Source organism: Dermochelys coriacea, chromosome 8 (assembly GCF_009764565.3).
Source record: "Dermochelys coriacea isolate rDerCor1 chromosome 8, rDerCor1.pri.v4, whole genome shotgun sequence".
Classification (NCBI taxonomy): Eukaryota; Metazoa; Chordata; order Testudines; family Dermochelyidae; genus Dermochelys; species Dermochelys coriacea.
In genome coordinates, this window is record NC_050075.1 from 38,611,412 (window position 1) to 38,634,324 (window position 22,913).

Sequence of the window (22,913 nt, forward strand, 5' to 3'; positions counted from 1 at the left end):
CCTTGTCTCCAGCAAACTCTTGGGGAGGTGTGAGGTTAATTTACCTCCATCACTATCTCCAGGGTGGGGGTAAATCCCACGATCTCTGGCGACAGCTCTTTTGCTTCAGTCCCACATTTCCTCCTCTCAACCCAGGAACTCCAGAAGCTCCTCTCTCCTCCAGTGAATTTTCAATCACTTCTTTTCTCTAAGACTGAATTTCCAGAACATACAGAGGCAGCTGCCTCCTCCCAAGGTCCTGCTCCAGGGTACAAGCACCTCACTAACTCAAATTTCCAGCTTCTCTTCGAAGTGCTCACAAATCACATACCTGTGGGGACCACGCAGGAGCCCTAGCACGTGAGACTAGAATAAAATGAGAGAATCAACCGCAAGCATGACAGAGGTGGGTATTAGAGAGCATCCTCTAGCAGAGCTCAGCCTTACTGCACACTGTCACAAGTGAGAGCTGCTGAGTCATGTGATAGCAATGGGAGTGGGTGTATCTGGGGATCAGGGTTCCTCACAAACTGACCAGGAGATTGCATCACTGACAAAGGGCCCAGAGGTGTCATGCTGTTAATAAAAGGAAGTGGGAGGCTGAAAATCCTGTACAGTTCCAATTTTTTATTAACATTCCAAACCAAAATAATCAGATACGATCACAAGTCCTAGGAAATACCTCAACACTATGAAAATGGAATGTTGTTGTTATCAAACATTACCAAAGTAGATTTAAAAATAAAAGTTGTGAAGATTCCAGTGTGACACCTTTGGTTTGGGTAGGAGGCTGCAGTGGAACACAGCCCCATAATGCTGCTCCGAGTGCCACAGGTAACTCCACAGAAGAGCCTCCACTCCTCTCTTGCAGCAGTCTTCAATTCCCACTCTTCCAACCTGCTAAAAACTTCAGGGGTATACTCGATACCAGAATGAGCTACAATCAGAGCCTGTTTGGGCTGGTTCTCCTTGTTAACGCCCCTTCTGCCTTCTCTCTCCAGAGCTAAAGGCCCCAACCTGTTTTCTTCCCTGAATGCTGCAGACTCAACTACCTTTCAGGCCCCATGTTGCTACTTCTCTCCCCCAGTACAGCCGAGAGGCTCCAGGCCCTTCCTTTGTGAAAGAGGAAGGCAAAGAGTGCCACAGGCAGAGCATGAATGGGGCAGAGGTCCTATAAGCTGAGGACAGTAGATGCCTGTAATTCACTATCTTTCAAATGCAGAAATGGGAACCTATCGCTGTGACCCCAGCTTGTGAAGAGCAGTCCCTAGGAAGAGAACCTCCTGCAAGGACTAGGGCTGGCTGTGCCTGAAGCTGGGAGGGGTGCTCTGCTCTCAGGGTCAGACACAACAGGCAGGGTAGTTACACAGCATAGAGTGCACAGGGCTTGGGGCACTAATGGTGGACAGGTGCATGCAAAGCCCATCTGCCCACCCAGTCCATGTGTACAGAGAGCTCACAGGTGCAATAGCAGCAGAGGTATGCGGCTGGCCCAGTCTGCACTGGGCCTTTACTGATCACTCCGACCACATCACAAACGTGACTCCTTAAATATATTAAATTACAAGAATAGCAGCACCTCAGTACATGGGGGCCCGAAGCTGGGCCGAGCCATGGGCTTTCCCAACTAGTATGTCCACAGACAACATTGTGAGGCATGGGACAGGATTGCTTCCCGCACCCTCTGCCTTGGGATGTCAGGCACATCTCTGCCCTTCACAATCCCAACACCACCGGGCCAGGTTGGAGCCGGAGTGCTATGAGCTGCCAGAACCATAGGTGCTAAACTACACTGTATCACACATCATCTCATACCGGGGAGATACTAAAGCCAGCATTTTCACTCCCCTAATTTCATGCCCATAATAGACTGGCTCAGCCAGTGCATGAGTGAAGCAGCTCTATGCCCATGGGGATGGGACCCAGAGGCAGTGCAGCAAGTAGGAAGCCCAATCCCCTTGGGGAGGACAGAGAGGGACAGTGCTGTGTTGCAGGCGGGCAGGCAATTCCTCCATCCTACAGCGGACAACGAAGGGCATACGGTGCAGGGAGGCAATTTCACAAACATGCAAATGTTTCTGATATTTTTATCTTACATTCAAATTTCCTTTTAAAACAAAATCTGATACAAAAATAGATACATTTGCAAAATGTTTTCTTAGCCAAAGGGAGGTTCCACCAGTCTGTTGCCATGGCAAGGAGGGAGGGGAGTTCCTCTGCATGGCACAACACAACAGCTGAAGCAAGCAACCTCGAGGAAGTTGAGGCCTTTGCTGCAGCAACACGAGGGATTTGCCACAAAAGATTGGAAAATCGTGTACAATGGAGAGAGTCCTGTGCAAACAGAAGTGCAGCCTGGATTCATTCTGAGCAGATGCTGCTGGCGGACTATTGTGAATGCTTTCACTCAGGCATGTGACACCGGGTGGGAAGATGTCTCAACCTCAGGCCACTTAGTGATACACAACAATACACTTAACCTTTATTCCTAGGCTCCAAAGCATGCAGAGGCAGCTACTACACAAGAAGCAGCTTCTTGGCCCCAAGCAAACACTCATCTTTTCCTGTTGGGTCATCACTGCTATTACATAATTTTCACAGTGGCGGGAAGGGCTCTCCTAAGGGAATGCTAGCAATAAATAGAGCAAGCACAGGGCGAGCATGTGAAGAGCAGGAAAGCAGCAGGTCCTGAGGAAGGCAAGGGCACAGCTTCCCACCTCAGGTGTCTGGAGAGCCCCTTTCTCTCCTAGCACACAGTAGGGACAGGGCGCAGGATAAGGTGCTCGGTCCAAGAACACAGCACAGCAGTTGGAGAAGTAGAAGTCCAGCTAAATTTACCTATAAGGTTTCCTCCCACATACACGTGATAAGGGAGTGGGGCTGGGAACCTTGAGACCTGCTGGAGGAAAGTCACCTGTGGAACTGGTGTCTTGGCTGTCCTGGCCCAGCAGCGTCCCCCAAAGTAACAAACTAAAGAAGTCTGGGTTAAGGCAGCTTGTAACGTTCCTGCTTTGGCAACACCCAATGCAGGGATATGTCTGGGCGGGACTGTGGTCTCTAATCTCTCCATCAGTGCCCCTTTTTTCCCCAGTACACTCTACCATACCCTGCAGGGAAGGGAGAGCTAGACCCAGTGTCTCTCACCTTGCTCCGAGCATGGCTTACATTCAGGTAAAGCTTTTTGCTTTGTAATTTGAGAGGCAGAAAGATTGAAGCCTGGAGACAAGATATGGAACAATAACCATAAGGCTAAAGCTGGCACAAGCAGCCCTAAGAGCAAGAAGGAAATCAGACTGCCCCTCAGATCCATGCAAAAAGATTGCAAAGTGACCCAGTGTATTTTGCTTCCTCTGTAAAACTCTTTCAGTCCTGCAGGTCAACCCTAACTTGAACGGCTGATCATCTCCATGCTATCATCATGGGCCCCTCCATCCATTGATGCTTCGCTGCTCTTTAATGCCTTGCTTGGTACTGCACTCAACGCATCGTCTTTCATCAGCTCCGAGGCTAGCAGTGAGGTGACAGCACAGCCGGCTTTTTTCTTTGCTGCAAGAGAAGAGACTGTGAGAAGTAGCCCAGAGAAACCCTTATGCAAGCTCACTCTGGCACAGCTCACAACCCTCCAGTGCTGGCTGCTCAGAGAGAACAGGCTCGGAGGCATTGCGGGTGATGCACTGACAACCCCCAAAAATGCTTGTTTAATGCTCCTGAAGCATTCATTGTTCCTAAGGCATCAGGGGACCCTTCCCAAAGGTCCACACAGCATCCACAGTTTGAAGGCTGTGAACACCAAGAAGTGAAGGGAACTGATTAAGAAGTGGGAATGGGGAAGTGCAATATGGGATGCCCAGGAGTACAGGGATGGAATTAAGCAAAGGAAAATCCAAGCTAAATCTCAGAGAACACTTCCTGATAGTGACATCTATGAGGCTGTGGAACAGGCTCCCACAGGAAAGTGGGAGCCCCATCACTTGGGACATTTATAAATAGACTGCAGAATATCCTGTAGAATATAGTGTAGAAAACCATGCTACAGGCCGAGATATCATGGTTATAGGCTCTTTAGAAATTAATAGAATACTTCTACACTGGCTTGGCAAAGTAGAGGAGAGTAGATGTCACAGGTGGGAAAGACATGCTGAGTCCACAAAATCAGCTTAGCACAGTATATGTCGTTGGGCTGCTTAGTGTACCAGCTAGACCATTCAGTGCACATGTTCTTGGACTTCTCTGCTTCTGTGGTGGTAGCTCAATAAAGCCAGTTCCCAGTTTCTGTCCCAGAAGGCTAAGCTGTGGGAAGGGGCATCTACTCTGAGTAAAAAATCACAGGTTAAGAACCTCGGAGAGTTGAAGGTCCTCTCCACACATTAGCATGGAAACTTCAGAGAACAGAACCAAACTACAGGAATATGATCATCACAGAACAGGCAGCTCCCCATCCCTTGGGGTTGGGAAGAGAACTTAAGGGATTCCTATGGGGGCACTGTGCTCCCAGCAGAGAAGGGAGGCAGGCAAGGCACAAGGCTGAATGGAGAAGGATGTGCCCACTAGACTTTGCACCCCTCAAAATAACTCCATGGCTTTTATGCCCCATGGACATAGCAGCCAATAGTGCCTTCCAGCTGCAGATGAGCTGTGGTGTCCAGTAGCACAACACCCAGACAGCACTTATACTTTAAGATGTTTCTTTACAGCTTAAGGCCTGAACTCAATCAGAACATGATGCTCCAGACTTCATTAGGATCATGCTTAAGGCTCAGACAAGCAAACGGCCCTGAATTAGGTCAGCAACTATGCCCTGCTGGGGGCTCCAGCAGGCTCCAGGACAATGAATGGCTGAGGCTGGGGCACAGTACTCACACAGGGAGGACAATGCACCAAAAAACACCACTGATATGCAAGTTCAGACAGCTCCATACGCTGAATAGCCACACAAAGACAGTCTCTCACACTCACTCATTAGAACAGGTGCACACACTCTGGTGTGCACGCACACAGAAGAACTCATGCAATCAGATGCCCTCATACACTACATGCTGTTGCACGCAGTTAGGCAGACACTCTGAGACAAATGCACACACAAATTCATGTTATGGCCCACATGCAGGCACTTTCTCAGGCCTCACTGTCCAGGAGGAAATCTGTTGGGAGGAGAATGCAGAAGGTGATGCACACAGAAATAGAGAGCAGCAGCTGAGATGCTGCCTTGAGACACTGCAGTCACAGAGTTAACTCTTTAGAAATGGCTTTATTTTTTCTGTCTTGTAATGTGAAGCTTCCCATGCAGCCTCTAGAACAGGGGTGGGCAATTTTTGGCGCGAGGGCCACATCTGGATGGGGAAATTATATGCAGGACCATGAATGTAGGGCTGGGGCGGGAGGTTGGGGTGTGGGAGGGAGTGCGTGGTGTGGGCGGGGGCTCAGGGCAGGGAGTTGGGGTGCAGGAGGGGATGCGGAGTGTGGCTAAGGGCAGGGGGTTGGGGTGCACAAGAGATTTGGGGTGTGGGCTCAGGCCTGGCGCCACTTACCTCGAGCGGCTCTGGGGTGGCAGTGGCGTGCAGTGGGGCTAATGCAGGCTCCTGCCTGCCCTGGTCCCATGCTGCTACTGGAAATGGCCAGCATGTCTGGCAGTGGCTCCTGGGGGTGGAGTGGGATGGGGCAGGCAGCTCTGCCACATGCCGCCCTTGCCTGTGGGTACCACCCCCAAAGCTCCCATTGGCCGTGGTTCCCTGTTCCTGGCCAATGGGAGCTGCGGGGGGCAGTGCCTGCAGGCGAGGGCAGCGTACAGAGCCCTCTACTGCCCCCTCCCCGAGGGGCCACGGGGACATGGTGCTGCCCGCTTCCAGGAGTGGCACAGGCCAGGGCAGGCAGGGAGCTTGCCTTAGCTCCGCTGCGCCACTGGGCTGGCAATCCCATGGGCCGGATTGAAAACCCTGATGGGCTGGATCTGGCCCACAGGCCGTAGTTTGCCCTCCCCTGCTCTAGGAATTGGGCTTCAAACACCAAGAACAAATACACAACAGTATGCAAAGGAGACATGCAATCAGCAAGCACAATATGTAACTACAGTTCCCAAGTGGAGGCTCCCCGCACGCGGCTTAATCCTTTTTTAGGGCATCCTATAGGACCCTGCTAAATATCTATCTCAATACCACACCCACTCAAGGCTTATCCCTGTGACAGCCACACCAGGCCGCTGCTTGCACCTTGGTTACAGATCCTTCTCCTCTGCAGCTCCTGGGCTTCCCCTGATACAGCTTCCCTGGAACTCTCCTGGCCCTAGGTGCTTATCCCTGTCCAGGACCCCACTTCCCTGCCAGCACCCACCCCCTCTCTGTTGGAGATTTCACCTGTCCAAGCCCAGACCCTGCAGCCATAAATTACCAAGCCTTTGCCTGCACCCCAATCCTAATCACTAAACCGTGTCACAAACTTCCACTCTGCTTCTGGTACCACCTCTTTGAGCTTTTCTCCTGTGTGGTCCCTGCACCACCTCCTCCATCCTTATCCCTATTGTAGCCCTCCAAGCCTATGCCTGTATTCCATTCCTAAGGCTTATTTCCATCACCTCTCTCCCCACTCAAGTCCACATTACCATCAGTTTCCTATCCGCTGCCTCTACCAGAACCACCCCCAACCCGTCTCTTGCCTCAACTCAGATCAAATGGGAGGCACAGACCTCCATTCCCTGCCTAAATCCTTTTGCTCAATGGCTTATCCTTGCTACAGACTTCCCAGGTTTCTTCCTGCATTCCCTTCCTAAGGGCACATTTATATTACAGCCTGAGCCCTGGTCTACACTAGGAGTTTACATCTGTGTAGCTACATCTCTCAGGGGTGTGAAAAATCCACACACCTGATAGATGCTGCTATACCAACCTAACACCCGGTGTAGACAGCACTAGGTCAACAGAAGAATTCTTCCATCAACCTAGGTACCACCTCTCAGGGAGGCAGATTACTTACACCCATGAGAGAATCCCTTCTGCTGTGCTGCTAAGTGTAGATAAGCCCTGAACTACCTGCACCTATGGTCATGGGCTTATCTCCATCAGTCCCTTAGTCCACTGCCTGCATCACCATCTTACAGGCCCAACCCCATCACAATCTGCATACCCAATCCGCTGTCTACACCCAAATTTACAGGAGTATACAGGCAAAGCTCCCTAGTCCACTACCCAAACTTCTTGAGAAGCAATGATTATGGCTGAGCTTGGAAAGCTCCTGTGGGGGGTGGAGAAGAGAAGGAGGAGGAAAATGAGAATAATTAAGCAGTAAAAGGGTAGACAGAGGTGTCAGCTGGCTGCACTCTCATATGATGGATCACTGCAGTACTAGAGTCAGAAGCACTGGACATGCTGGCAGGAAAGGAGAACGAGGAGAGAGAGACAGCAAGAAAAAAAGCCTGCTGTGGCCAAATCCGGAGAGCAAGGTGACCTGGCAAGCCCAGCTCTGTGGGCCAGCCCCAAGTCCAAAAAAGGCAACCAGGCTGGGCCACGCTTCACGTAGGAAAGTAAAAGGAAGAACCAGTGCGAGATTCAAACACTTCCCTAGTTACCATTAAAAAAGGCCCATTTCAATTCACTACTGGGATACTGCAGGACCCGCAGCCTCAGGCTGCATGTGTGTCTCAGTCTCCTCTTCTAACCCTCCCTGCCTGCGGCACATGAAGGGTTACACACACACACAACGCGAGTTGGGGAGGGGAGAACAACATGCCCTGTGTTACCCGCTCAGGTGTATCCTCCTCCACCTCACAGAGTGACAGGAGAGAGTCTGGCAAGAGGAAATAAGAGAGGCACCAGTCAGATCCCACTAGGAACATTCCTTCAGCCCCAAGCCAGAGAACAGACAGCAACTGGGGGCCTCCCCACCGCTACAGGAGCTCCCAGCATTTGAAGCAAGACTTGCTGGGTTCCACACCCTCTCTGAACCAGGCTTTGTACCTCCAACCATTCCAGATGGCCTATGTTGTGTATGGCCAGTTCACACCTCGGAGAGAGAGAGAGAGAGAGAGAGAGAGAGGTTCTGCTGGGATGCCAGACACAGGCCTGCTGATGGGGACAGCCATGACACAGAACCCCAAAATGCTCATCGGAGTTTCCTGGCCAGGTGGGAGCCCTCCAGCCACCCAACTGGGTTCTCACAGCTAACACAATGGCAGAGCCAATCTTTGTTTCAAACCTATCAACATCTCCCTTCTCCTCCCTCCTTCCTGGGTCTGCAGCCCAAACACTAGAAAGACACTTCCAGAGAACAAGGCAAGAAAGCTGAAGCCGGCATCTAGTACACCCACTGCGACCACCAGTAGGCGAGCCCCCTGCCCATCACACATACTCTTTCCCCCAAAGGAGACCTTGACAGGTTACCCCTCTCTCATGCTCCCTCCTACCCCCTGAGCAGGTTCTCTCTATCATGCAGACCCACTCCCTTCCTCTCACACAGACCTATCCCCATCTTCCTCCTTCTGGCAGGTGTTCTCTCTCACACGCCGACCCATCCCCACATTCAGCAGGTTCTCGTTCACACACACACACACACACACACACACACACACACACACAGTTCTCTCTCCCCCTCTCTCAAGTTTCTCAAGAACTCCAGGAACCCGCCTGGCCTACACTCTGGATTTTAGCGGTAATTCTCATCATTCCTGCCACCAGTATAGCTATGGTGCTGATGGCTGTGCTTGGAGCCCCAGCGTAGGCAATATTCCATGAGCTTCCAGTGTTTTCCCTAGTGTCAGTTAACTCTGCTTTGAGCTGCAAAGGCTTGCAGCATGGCTACAGGGTCAGCCCAACAGAGCAGACCCTGACTGTTGATGAGAAGCTCTTTGGGTTTCTCCCACAGTTCTACCATAAGTCTCCAGCAGCTCTGCAAAGGATCAGTAAAGCATTCAGGGCCACTTGGCTATTAGTGCCTCCAACCAGAGAAATTAGATTCTTGCCATGGATTAAGATGCAACCCCCAGAAACAAAATGTGTTGTGGAATGAAGTGAGGGATGGCAGGGGAAGGACTCATTGCCCTTTACTAGTAGGTTCCCATCTTTATCAAGGAGGGCCATCTTTCTCTCTGCCACCAGCAGGACAGTATAGACACTGGCTAACAAGGAGACAGGGGGCCACTTCTCCGCCCCACATGTGGAGGCCTTGTCTTGCCTGAGGAAGGGAAGGCCAAGCCCTCAACCCAGGCCAGCACAGGTACACCACTGCCCCCTTGTGTTGGGACACGGCCTTGGACATGTGGGCCAGACAGCAAGTCTCACTGGTGGAAGCAGGATTCCTGACTGATTTCTTTATTCTCTTAATTCTATCCCAAGCAGCAGATGGCCTCAGCAACATCATGCATACAGAAAAGGAGACCAGTTGAGTCACTCAAGTCACAATCCAACCCTGAATCAATGAGTTATAACCATGACTACAGGACAATTGCACAGTCTCACTGCAGGAGGACACTGGGCTATTATGTGTACACATCCTGCCAACTTCAGTGGCCTGCAGTCCTTTCTTAACAAAGTCGTTGGAAAAAATCTCCCTTGCTGACCCTCGCCCTCCCCACAATGAGCCCTTTAAGCTATTAAGCAGAGTCCCCAGAGGCCTGTCGGCTTTTCCATTCCTTTACATTCTAGCAAGGAGCTGCTACCGCCTCTAAATACAGACAGCTGCCTCCAAGGGAAGAGAGTCAAAGATCAGAGCTGACAAGATTTACACACAGTTCCTCTGCTCTTCAGCTGCTGCAATGAGCTAGGGTGAGGAGCGATAAGGGGACACGAAATGACCTAACAGCTCACATAGTGGTGGTGGTGGGGGGGGGGGGGAAACACGTCCCAGTGAGAGTGCACTGGTAGTGCTGGTGGAATACACTAAGTTAGGGTAGGAGATTTACAGGAACATATGGAAATGCAGCACTTGGAGAGTTATAAATATGCCCTTGGAAATGAAGACCAATAATTAAGTTCTCCCACAGATACAAGCTACTAATGAGACTGGTAGAGATGCAAATTGGCAAATGAGGTTCCAGCCCTGAGTACCTCTGCATACTACAGCATCATACAGGAAACACCCTGATAAAAAGAGCAGAAGAGGGATCCAGCCACAAGCCAAAGGAATACCCATGGCAACATGCAGTCTCTAAGCAGATAAAACTGAGCAATACTTCTCATAGCCAAGCCTACATTGCCCATTCCAGATGGCTTACCCCACATTGTTCCCTGGAACACCACTCTCTCCTGGGTACCTCCTGAGCCCCTTACTGCAAGGTTAAAAAACAATCAAAGGAGGTGGATGACAGCACTTACAATGGGCCTGCGTTCCCCTGATGCAGCTGCAACATCCTCTCTGCAGAGCCCCAGCCTATCCACTAAAGCTGACCCAGGTCTGCTCCTCTTATTCCTCAATCTTGCTTGGAAACGTGAGGCCAGCTGCATCACTACATTCTAAGCCCCAAACTCTTCTATGGCATAAGGCGCAATCCCTAACATCCCACAGACATGGAGTAATATCCCCTTCCTGTTCTTACAGGTACTGAAGGGGAAACACTCTTCCTCCTCAGAAAGAAAGAATCCAAAGCCTCCTGTGCAGGAAGCAGCTGATGCTCCATAGAAAGCTGACTGCCAGATGGCAATTCCCTGCCTGAATCCAGTGAGCATGCTCAGAAAGACCAAAGTGTGTGGCGCGTGCAGGCACACTGCATCATGGAATTGAACATGGGAAGGTGAGAGTGGGCACTACTGCATTGTGGGACATTATTCCCATTAGCCCTGTCACTGCTTCCATCCATGCCCATGGTTAAGGATACAATCTGGTCACCGAGGGCACAGATTCCAGGACTTTAACAGATCTCTGTGACTTCTTCAGCTTCAGTCCCAGGTGGCAGGGCTCTCACTGTCAACCCCACTGTGACCATAGCCTGATTTTGTATATTTTCCCCACGACTGTTCCATGAATTTTACTTAATTTTTCTGCAACAAAATTGTATCCATGCCCATGGTCATCTCCTCAGTTTCTTCAGCAGCCACAGCCTTCTCTGCTTTCCTGACTTACCCATGATCACCGAGGACTCCCTTATTACATCTGAACTCTTTTCTCCATTGCCTTGTCCTTCAGAAAGTTACCACCACACAGCTGCCTCAACTTCATGGGACTTTCCAGCCTGGTATACAGTCTTGAGCCTTCATTTGCTGATGGTTTTCCCCAAAGCCCCTTAAGTTGATATCTATAACCCTCTCCTATCCCCTCTGATATTAAGACAGCTGGCTCCATGGGAACTTGTTCTCTCTTCTGCACCTGCCAGCTCTCCAATATCTTTAACCGTTTTCTCCACTCACTTGCCTCTTCTTTACCTTCCCATTTTTCAGGGGTGGAAATGGCTTCTTCCTTTCTATCCCCTCCCCTCTTCCTCATACCAGAACCGTAGGGGTTGATCATTCCTCCCTCCTGAGATTAATTCACAGCTATACATGTGTCTCCGGTTCCCTCCAGTCATAATTCTGCTCCTACCTAAAAAACCTCTATCTGTGGAGGTAGCTCCACCTCTGCCTCCAGACCCTCCTCTATGGCAGTGGTTTTCAAATTTTTTTTTCTGGAGACCCAGCTGAAGAATATTATTGATGCCCACGACCCAACTGAGGTGGGTATGAGGGGTTTGGGAGGGGCTCAGGGCTGGGTCAGAGGGTTGGGGTGTGGAGGTGAGGGCTGCAGGGTGGGACCGGGAATGAGGGGTGCAGGGTATGGGAGGGGGCTCTGTGCTGGGGCAGGGAGTTGTTGTGCGGAAGGGAGTCAGGGCTCTGGGGTGGGGCCGGGGATGAAGGGTTTGGGGTGAAGGAGGGGGGCTCAGGGCTGAGGCAGCGGATTGGGGCACAGGCTTTAGCTTCGGCAGCTCCCTGTCAGTGGCACAGCAGTGGTGTTAAGGGAGGCTTCCAGCCAGTCCTAGCACCGTGCTGCACCCCGGAAGTGGCCAGCAGTAGGTCCAGCTCCTAGGCGGAGGCACGCAAGCTCTTGCCTGCAGTCACCATCCCCCCTCCGAGCTCCTGGCAAATGGGAGTGCAGAGCCAGTGCATGGGGGAGGGGCAGTGCGCGGAGCCCCGTGCCCCCCCACCTAGGAGCTGGACCTGCTGCTGGTCGCTTCAAGGGTGCAGCACGGTGTCAGAACAGGTAGGGACTAGCCTGCCTTAGCCAGGCAGCATTGCCAATGGTATTTTTAATGGCCTGGTCGGCAGTGCTGACCAGTGCCACCACAACCTAGTGCCTGACATTCTGCAACTCAGTTTTAAAACCACTGCTCTATGGCATCTCACAGGGTTAAATTCTTGGCCTTCTGCTTTTATCGCTATGAGAAACCTTCACTATCATTTCAGGCTGATGGAACTGAGTTGTAAGTTTCTCTCAACACTTCTAATGCACCCTCCTTACTGTACAGCTGCTTGTCTGACCCAGTGAAGTTGTGGCTTCATCTCAGCTTCCTTTCCCTTATGTCCACTCAGAAGTGACTCTGCTGGACAATGGAGTTCTCTCAAACCCAACAGCATCTCCTCTCTTCCCAGTCAACTCAGAGGTCCATTCTCAGTAACTATTGTGTCATTCTTGACTCAGCTTTCCTTCTCCTCTCACATCTATCTGCCACCATCTTCACAGCAATGACCCTGTGCACTTGTCCTTGCTCCCACTTCATCCAGGTCTTCAGGTTCTCTGCTTGAGTAACAGTAGCTAGCTCTCTTCTTTACAGCTTCTACAGATCCTATGTGCCCAGACTCCAGCACACCCAGAACACACTGCTCCTCGCGCACTCTCAGACAAAGCAGTTCAGCTACAATTCTCACACAATTCTCTTGCAGCCCAGTTGTTTCTGAATCTGCTTCAGATTGCCTCTGTTTTTTAAAACTGCCCAAGACAACCTCATTGTCTCAGTCTCTCCTCCTCCTGCTTCTAGCATTAGATTCCTCTTCTCTACCCTCTGGCCACTCTTGGTACTCTGCAGCGCATACCATCTGGATGCATTCTCCTTGTACCTCGCCACTGCATCAACTCTCCAGATCGTCTCAAATCTCCACCTGTGAGCATGCCTACAATCCTGTCCTGTCTCTACTAGCCATTTTCATTTAACAGTGCAGTTTCGCTTCACCACTTCTGCATGAAAGTAGATTCACCACTGTGCAGTCAGGAGAAGTCCCACAACTTAACCCGTGCCATTCTGGTGAAGTGCTGCAAAAAGCATTTGGGGAACCAAAGACAGAATGAAAGACACTGTGTACAAACAACATTTGTTATCGATTATTCAGAAAAACAATTTAGGAGAAGCTGAAAAGTCTTAGGCATGCAAAGGAATAGCATCTACAGTGACACTAGTTAGCAGTGCTGAGAAATTTTTGGCTTCAGGGTATTAGTTGATCATTAGCTGGGGTCAGAAAGGAACATTGCACAATGACTTGCCTTATGGGAGTTTTTACACTTGCCTCTGGCCACTGTTGGAGGCAGGATACTTAGCAACAAGGATTGCTTGTCATACAGAACAGACCAATTCCCATCACTCTGCACCAGGGGACTATCTCAAGCAATGCTTACCCTGGCGAGGTCCTCTCTTCCTCCGGAACGCTGCTCCTGACTGCAGGGCTTCCATCAGGCTGTCCATCACCCCTGTCTCATCACCCTCTGTAAGGAAAACAGCAAGTCAAATGGGGACATGTAGTGTGCTCGATTTAGTTCTGCCACCGCTAGTCCTCCCTCACCATGTGTTGGATCATATTAAAGAAGTTCTGTATTAAAATTACAAATGAGTTTGATTCCCCATAATTAGTAATACCCTGGAATTTAAACTAAGAGGTCTCTTGGTTTTTGGTACTGTTTCTCTCCCTCTGTGTGTGAAACTTACAAGCTGCTAATTGTGTTAGTACATTCTAAGGCAGAGTCTGTTCTCAAAGCAATTCTTTGTAACAACAACTACTCACACACAGAGAGACTCAAAGCAATACTCCGTAACAACAGAAACAGCACCCAGAGACTCCCCGCCCTTTTGTTGTATTCATTTCGCTTTGTTAACAATTGTGATTAAAATAGAGATAGAGGATATAAGTGGATGGATGCTTGGTGTGGATAATAACTAATCAGGGAGATGCCAGCCTAAGAATCCAGTATCCATCAGCTGAAGAAGACGTCAAGTGGAAATAACCAGAGGACCCCCAGAGGGCAGACTGGAATCCACCCAACAGCCTCAAGAATGGGAGCACCAAAGAACAAGGTAACATCTGGCAGCACGGAGCAGTCAGGAATGTGCCATCTGCTGATTGATTCAGCAACAGCATGATGAAGCAATTCCCTTAGACTGGCATAGGAAGAAATTCCTATAAAAACGGACTCTAGAAAGTGAGAACTTTGGGGTCTGATTCTGCAAACCAACTTCCAGGAGCATCAAATGAGCATCTGACAAGGCCCTGCTCCCTACTCATGTCCAGGCCACCTGGCCAGTGGCTTGGCATGAGCAACTCAGAGGCTGGTAACTATGATAACAACCTTACAGAACCTGTGTATGTGTGTATGAATGAATGTGTGAATAAATATGGAATTGAATGGAATGTTATAGCTATAACTAACTGCTTACTATGATTCTTTCTGTATTCACAATAAATGTGGCATTTTGCCTTTTCCCCTTTAATAAGATCCTGCTGGTTTTTATTTTATTGGTATAACACATGTGCTCCTGATCACAGGGAACGACACACACGCAGGAACAGTGGGGGTGTGGGGACAACAATCTCTCCCTTTCCCCTCCCCTGCCAGGAGAGCAAAGAAAGAACTTTTCATACCTTTCCCCGGGGCCCTACAGGCGTGGGGAGCAGTGAAAGAACCATTCCTTCTGGGGGGTGGGGGGAGGGAGGAGAAAAGAATGGATTCTTCCCCTCCCTCCACATGCACAGGGGAGAGGAAGTGGGGAGAACACCCCTGCGCCTCAATACACACAGAGGAGGAAGAGTACCACACCCCAGCACAGACAAGGAAGGTGCTGGCCTCTCTGGAATTCTGCACAGAAGCTGGGGAGATTGATTAGGGCACAGAACTGAATGGGAATACACTCCTCCCCCCACAGAGAAGCTGACTGCCAAAGGTGCAGGGGAATGGCTTGCAGGGAAAGCCTCTGAAGCCAGAGTCAGCAGCAAAATAACCCAGCAGCTGGGGCCTTTGAGAGAATAGAAAACTCCAGAGAATGTTCCAGAAAGGCTGTCAAAGAATCAGCTCCCCCTCCTCCCCTGTCTCAGGCATTCTCCTTGTGCCTGCCTGGCTCTCTTGTTTTCTGGTCCTCTCTTTTTAGAGTCTCTGATTATTAGTGCCATCCACACCCCTCTAAACCCCTTCTCGCTCTCTGTACAGTGCTCTGACCTCTCGGGAGATTAACCTGGGCTCAGCTGCTCTTAATCCCTAGCAACAAGCGTGTCACTGCATTCACAGAGCATGTGCCAGCAGAGCCATATGTGGCACCTGCGTAACAGAGGCCAGGCAGCACATTGCCCCCTCCTGCCCAACAGGTAGCCCTGGCCCAGGATCCAAACAGCAGATGTGCAGCTAAGTCTTCCCTTCTCCAGCTGAGCACAAAGCTCCTGCAAAGGACCCTATTCCAACTGGAGGAAGTCCTGGGAGAGCCCCACATTCTGCTCCCATGAAGAAGCGGTGTTCAGAAAGTGCAGAACACAGTCCCAGGGCTACTAGGTGGAGTGCAGACACACCCCTAATCTCCTCCATTGAGATTACACTCCAATGGCAGTGTAGCAGTAGCTGTAGTTTTTAAAGGGTTCTAGAAATGGAGTCATGCATGAAGTCAAATGCTCCTCCCTGAATCAGCTGGCTGTTCCCCATGCACCCAGCAACTGGGGATTTAGCTGGCACCAGTATTCCCATTCACTCCCGGACTGAGACCCTGTAGGTATGCATTTAAGAAGGAAAGCCCAGCAGATGCCCTCACATTCTCTGCCTCACAGCTATGTATAACAAGAGGGGAAAGTGAGCTTGGGAAAATTCCTTGCATTCTCCCTCTGCCCTCTCTTGCAGTCAGTGTGGCACTGAAGGAGTTAACCATGAATGCAGGGGCACTCTGCAAATCTGTTTCCATGACAACAGTTCTGGATGAAACCTAAATCTATAAAATCACATTAGAACATCTGTCAGTGATTCGGTGTGCTCCAGACATACTGCCTACAGCGCCACCTACTGGTAGAAACAACCCACTGTGCCTGACCTACATTCTCAACACCACAGTAGCTGGTAACAGTACTTTCCAGAAAAAATGGCCAACTCAAACTAAGCTGCAAATGAAAGGAGAGGCACTACTATACTGGGGTGTGACCCCTGAGGCTTGTGTGGCTACCAGACCTCTAACACTAGTGTGAGGGGTCCAAGCAGCAGGAGGGTTGGGAGCATAGGGATACAAGAACACTCAGCACTAGTCATTGGGGCTGTCACTAGCGTGAGCATGGCACTTATCCCTGTGACTCAGCCCCAGGGATGGCTGAGGCTCTTTCTCAACGGATCACTTCATTAGGGCTAGCTGCTGACCACACTGCTCTCACACAAGAAGCCATCCCCTGACATGAATCTTGCTATATTTTGATGCCTTGAACAGCACTCTCTGGGGAGGAGATAGTGATGGCAGTAGAAAGTCATCGCCAATTGCAGCTGGATTCTTCTGGTTTCCCAGTTCCTTATCAGCCTGCCTCTAGGCTTGGGTATCACACAGAGACTTTATTGCTTTCAATGCCCACATGAAGGGGAGACTGCATGGCAGTCCAGTAAGTATGCCGACTACACCCAGCACTACTATTCACTGAGCCTAGATGAGCTGAGATAGGGTCCTGGATAAGAGCTGCCTGGTTTAAGTTCACCCCAGACTAGACAACAAGAAAACTGGAAGGTAGGGAAAGCATCCTGAGGAAATGACCGTCCCTTCTCTAGCTCAGTGTTTCACAGACTTCCTTCCATTGCTGCTCCTAGGCTTCCAGTTGTCCATGGAAACCTAAGTGCCCTTTATCATATTCAGCTGGCCCACAAAATTGCACCCTTTCCTCACTGATACAGCCCTGCCACATCCAGGCTTTTGTGACCTCCAGGATGGATGCACGTAACAGGTGGAAGCTTCAGCTGGCATAAAACAGTGCTCTCTGGCCAAAGGGCCAATTCCGTGGGGTGGGCTGCAGGGTACTCTTAGCAATGGGCCAATGGCTTTGGAATTTGCTCCCTCTTAAAAGCTAACACCAACCAGGGTTTAGTAGACATGGGGATTCTATACAACTCATTTGTTTAAGTTGACATCCTCTGATCCAGAAGCTGCAGAGGGTGAAGGCAGTAGTGAGATGTGCAATATACAATTAAATATGTGTCAGGAGGCCAGAGTACTGGAAAAGGCACAGCACTATCAGTTGAGGGGAGTGGAAAGAATTCCTGGGATAGGCATTGTACTAACTGGTGAGGAGGGGTTTACAGAGATGCACACAGACAGCACTAACAATTGGGGGGGGAGAGGGGGGAGAGAGAGAGAAGCTCCTGGGACATGCACAGCACTAACTGTGTGGGGACTCCAGACCCCAGGGGGTGCACTAATCACTGATGTCCTCTGTGCCTTGAGATGATGGCAAATGCCACATATGTTTATGGAATCTTTTACAGCAAAATACTGACAGCATAACCTTCTATTAACATGTTCCTCTCCTCCTGAAATCAGAGGCTCTTGTGTTATGACTATAGCCCTTCTTGTGAGTTTTGCTGAGCCACTTGGACCTTGAGAGAAAGAGTTGCACAGGGATCTCTCCCATCCAGTCATCAGGAGGGAAGAAAGCAGCAATTTGAGCCCTCAAAAATGTCTTACTTCCCACCACCTCCTCCACTGCTGGGGGCGAAGGGGAAGAAGGGGTGGGGTGACACCAGCAGCAGCCCTAGAAACCTCTGGCAGCTACAAGAGCCAGGGGAATCCAAAGGGGACGTGATTGAAGACAGATGTGAAAGGAACATGCTCTTGTTGAGCAGGGATTGCTTAGTACAGGCCTCTGGCCAGGCCTCCCCCTTCTGCAAACTGAAACGTGCCAGGGGAGGAGATGGAACTCATTAACTCGTACATTTGCTTATTTTAACAATTTTCTCCTCCTGCAGCTCTCAGATGAGATCAAACTTTTTACTAGAGTTTAAGCATTCAGCTGCTGCAGTGCTACATTCCTGGGCCTCCCCCGGGACAGTGTACAGACAGTGGCCCAACTCCAGAGCCAAGGCATCAGACAAGAGCTAAGCGTCTAACCAACAGGAAACACTCCATAAACCTAGAGGGAAACACTGGAACTCAGCTTCTCTGGGGAGCCCAGGGGACTTCATGAGAAAACAGCCGGGAAAGAAACCTAGCAGCAACCCAGAAAAACAAAGAGCAGCCTGTTGCCCATCACTGTCCCGCCTTGAATGCAGGCAGCCAGCTTCTTTGGAGGGTGAGAGGGAGAGAAAGGAGGAGGAGGAGAGCATGATAGTGTTACAGATGAAACAGTTGGCAAAAAGTAAACAAAAGACTGAGCTGGGAAGATGTTGAGGTGGGGTGGGGATCCCTCTCTGATGAGAGCTGCGGCACAATTAAGCCTAGAAGACACTGAACATGTGCTGAGGGCTGGAAAATTTGTCTGGGGAAAGCCACCCTGAGATCTCACGGTCCACGAATTCATGTCTTCAGTAGAGCAGCAGTGAGAGCTCACAGTGATCAACACAAGCTCTGCGACAGGACTTGTTTGCTTGAAGAGCCCAAGAAACTGGGGCTGGGAAGGAATGTGAGTGAGCCTGTGGGGCATTTTACTGCACACAAATTCCCACAGGCAGAAGGAGGGGATAAGTTTCAGGAAATCATGTGAGAGGCAGGAAATCAATGGAAAAGGGCAGTAACTGAGTCCATATGCTTTAACAAAGGAATGCGTCTGGTAGAACAGAGCAGACTATGCCTGTTAATGAGGAAGGCCCTGCTGTGGGACAGCTCCTAGAGAGGGCAGTTATTTGTTTGGCTAGAGCACTTAACAGAAAACCTGCATGAGCCTCTTGTTTCACAGACTGGCCACCCTGGGTATGGAGTAAAGGTTTGTAGATGGGGTGACAAATGGGTTAAGAATGAGAAGGTCACTGTAAACAGCATATGGCCTCTGCATAGAGTGTCTCTCAACTGCATCTCAGGGGCTGTGCTTTCCAGGGCTGTACCTGGCCTAGCAACATATGCCAACAACCCTGTAATTAGACATCTCATTAATATACTCATGTAAGAGATCATCTAGCAGAGGGTCAAGGAGATAGCTGATGAAATACCTACAGTATTACACAGTGGGATAAGAAACTGGATGAAGCACTAATGAAATGGACTTGAGGATTCAGTTTTAGCATATTAATACAAAAGTGGAGACTCTTTTTTCACTGGTAACAAAGGCAACCGACAGGTTCGGGTGCAGCAGATTGCTATGGTTCTGGGACAGCAGATTCGGACAAAGAGGTAACTGCAGCGGGCTGGCCACCAAAAGACTCAGCAGTATGCTGAGCCAGTGTTGATGAGGCCTCACTGAGGCAATGAGAATGACCCACACTGTCTTGTTTCACCTTTAGCAGGACTCTGTGGATAAGCGGTACAGATGGAAAGGTGTACATTAACACTCCCGACCATGGGATCAGGAAGGCGTCTGAAAGGGAACCCTCATCCTCGCTGTATAGGGAGCAGAACGCTTGGCACTCCCTGTTGTGCCTGGATGCAAACAGGTCCAACTGGGGAGTCCCCAACCGTCGGAAGATCCGGTCAACCACCTCTGGATGGAAGGACCACTTGTGGCGAGAGAAGAAGGTCCTGCTAAGGCGATCTGCCAGGACATTCCTGGTTCCAGGTAAGTGAGCGGCCACCAGGAGAATGGCATTCTGCACATAAAGGTCTCAGAGGCTGAGTGCCTCTTAACACAGGGCCAAGGACCTGGCACCGCCCTGCCTGTTGATGTAATAAATCGTGGCTGTGTTGCCCATGAGGACCTGCACCACCTTGCCTGTCAGGTGGGGCAAAAAAGCCTGGCAGGTCAGGCGCACCGCCTTGAGCTCCCTGATGTTGATATGAAGAGCTAAGTCGTGCTGCATCCAGCGACTTTGGGTGCAGAGCTCACCCAGGTAGGCTTCCCAACCCAGATCTGACACGTCCGAGACCAGGGTGAGAGACGGTGACAGGGGCACAAAGGAAACTCCCCACAGCACTGCCTTGGGGTATAGCTACCAGTTCCAGGACGAGAGGATGCGGTCCGGCACTGTGACCACTCGGTCTAGGGGGTGCCTGCTGGGAATGTAGACCGTTGCCAGTCACATTTGCGGGGTCGCAGATGAAGCTGGGAACGCTTGACCACATACGTGCATGCTGCTATGTGGCCCATCAGCCGCAGGCAAGTGTGGGTCATGGTGATCGGATGTCTCCTCACGTGGGCAATGAGATCCACAATGGCCTGAAAGCGTGCTTCCGGAAGGAAGGCCCTGGCTCGCATGGAATCGAGAACCGCTCCAATAAACTCTATGCAATGGACTGGCCTCAACATGCACTTTTCTGGGTTTATTAACAGGCTCAGGTCATTGCAAGTGGAGTGTACCAGATCAAGGCTTCTCCAAACCTGTCCCAGAGACTTGCCCTTGATGAGCCAGTGTTGGCGAGGCCTCACTGGCGCAATGAGAAGGACCCAAGCTCTGTCTTGCTTCACCTTTGGCAAGACTCTGTGGATAAGCGGTACTGGTGGAAAGGTGTACATTAACACTCCCGACCATGGGATCAGGAAGGTGTCTGACAGGGAACCCTCATCCCCGCTGTATAGGGGGCAGAACATGTGGCACTTCCTGTTCTGCCTGGACGCAAACAGGTCCAACTGGGAGTCTGGGAAGATCTGAACCCCCTGATGTCTGAGATAAGCCGCTACTGGCCATGCATTCTGTGAACACCCTGGGGGCTAAGGACAGGCCAAAGGGTAGCGCCATAAACTGGAAGTGGTGCCCCACCACTATAAAATGCAGGAACCATCTGTGTCCTGGGAATATGGAGACATGGAAGTAAGCATCCTTTAAGTCAAGAGCGGCATACCAGTCCCCTGATTCAGGGAGGGGATAATGGAGCCAGAGAGACCATGCGGGACTTCAATTTCTTGAGAGACTTGTTGAGGCCACGTGGGTCCAGGATGGGTCTGAGGCCCCTTTGGCCTTCGGGATTAGGAACTAATGGAGTAGAATCCTCTTTCTTTCATGTCCCGAGAAACCACCTCCACAGCCCCCTACTGCAGGAGCTTTTCAACCTCCTGAACCAGGAGTTGCTCATGAAAGGGGTCCCTGAAGAGGAATGGGGAAGCAGGGGGATGGGAAGCAGGGGTATCCACAAACTGCAGGGTGTAGTCCTGAGCTACTATGTCCAGGACCCAGCGGTCTGAGGTAATCTGCGATCAGGCCGAGCGGTAGGGAGAAAGGCGATTGAGGAAAGAACGGGCAAGATCCAGCTGGCTGACTGGGATGTCGCTCTCGAGTGCACCCTAAAAATGACCGCTTTTGGCCTCCCGGGTGCTTAGCGGGTCTGGGTTGGTCCGGCGATAGAAAGGAGGAAGGACCATGGCGGCTAAACCCAGTGTCCCTTCTCCTTATAAATCCCTGCTGAGCTTGCCAAGGCCTCAATGGTGGTGAAGGCCAGAATGGCTTTCTGGCCAACTGCGGGGTGTGCATGCCCGAGTGAAGGGTAGCCTTAGTGTCCTTCAACCCGTGAAGCCTGGCGTCCGTTTGATCGGAGAAGAGCCCAACTCCGTCAAAGGGAAGGTCCTGAATCGAGGCCTGCATCTCCTGGGAGAGGTCCACTGTATGGAGCCAGGAGCTGCGTTGCACAATCACCACCGATGCGACCTCTGTTGCTGCTGAGTCCGCCGCGTCCCATGCCATTTGCAGGGAGCATCTGGCTGCTGCAGTCTCTTCCTCCATCAGGGTATCGTCGTCCAGAATTGTAGACTAGCAGTTGAATAAATTTTTCTGCCAAATAAATCAAGTTTTTTGGCTTCTTTACTCTTGGGAGTAGAAGTGGTGGGGACCTGCTTGTCCTTTTCATTGGCCACAGACACAACCAGCGAGTCCAGGGGTGGGTGAGCATAAAGGGTACTCAAAATCCTTTGCCGGCACAAAATATTTTTTCTTGGCCTATTTTGAGGTGGGTGGGATGGGGTCTGCCACAGTGACCTGGCAAGGACCCCATTATGTAAGGGCAAGGTGACCGGGGCAGGTGTGGAGGCTGAGAAGACATTGAACAGGGTGTCCTCCTGCTCCGTCATCTCCTGCACTTCCAGCCCCAAGTTCTCAGCCAACCACCTGAGAAGACCTTGGTGCTCTTTAAAGTCATCCGGAGGGCTGGCCCTGGAAGGTCCCACAACTGCCTTCTTCAGGGAAGAGGAGGCAGCCCTGGCCACCGGTGGAGTTGCTGGGGGCTTGGTCGCTGCTGGAGAGGGAGGTTTGGGGATGGGCACAGAGTCCTCTACCCCAACCTCAGAGAGCTTCTGGTACCGGGCCTGGTGCAGTCGATCTCCACTCTCATGTGGCCACTGATGCGTGCTGAGAAGGGGGCACTATCATCACCGGAACGCCCCATGCTCCCCAATATGGCCACTAGCCTTGCTGCCACTGTGGTGCTGGGGATGACAGGGCAGTTTCTGGTGTCCAATCCCATTGCAAAGACTGTGGTGATGGGCTGAACTGGACCTCCGTGTCAGGGGAACCACTCTCTGGCGACCAGGGAGGAGCCGTTAATGCCTGGGTTTGCTTGCTAGTCATGGCTATCCGTGAGCGCTGACCAGGTGTAAGCAACCGGTGGCTATACCAGGGGGAGCAGTCCCGGAACCCGGGAGAACGACATTACGGAGATCGGTAACACGAGTGGGAGCAATCCCAAGGCGCTGGTGACTGGG

General features: G+C 50.9%; 1 protein-coding gene across 3 annotated transcripts in view; it reads right to left on the reverse strand.

Moving 5' to 3' along the window:
• Positions 1-586: 586 nt before the first annotated feature.
• DIAPH1 (diaphanous related formin 1) overlaps positions 587-22,913 on the reverse strand; it is a 179,950-nt gene continuing 157,623 nt past the window's right edge. For 2 of the 3 annotated variants that reach the window (XM_038412010.2, XM_043491158.1), the window contains 2 exons: positions 13,540-13,626; positions 587-3,525 (listed from right to left, as the gene is read on the reverse strand). In XM_038412010.2, the coding sequence (XP_038267938.1) occupies positions 3,362-3,525; positions 13,540-13,626 (251 nt within the window). In that variant the 3' untranslated portion in view covers positions 587-3,361. Of the gene's footprint in view, positions 3,526-7,708; positions 7,756-13,539; positions 13,627-22,913 lie in introns of all 3 variants that reach the window. The other variant, XM_043491159.1, reaches the window with a different exon arrangement.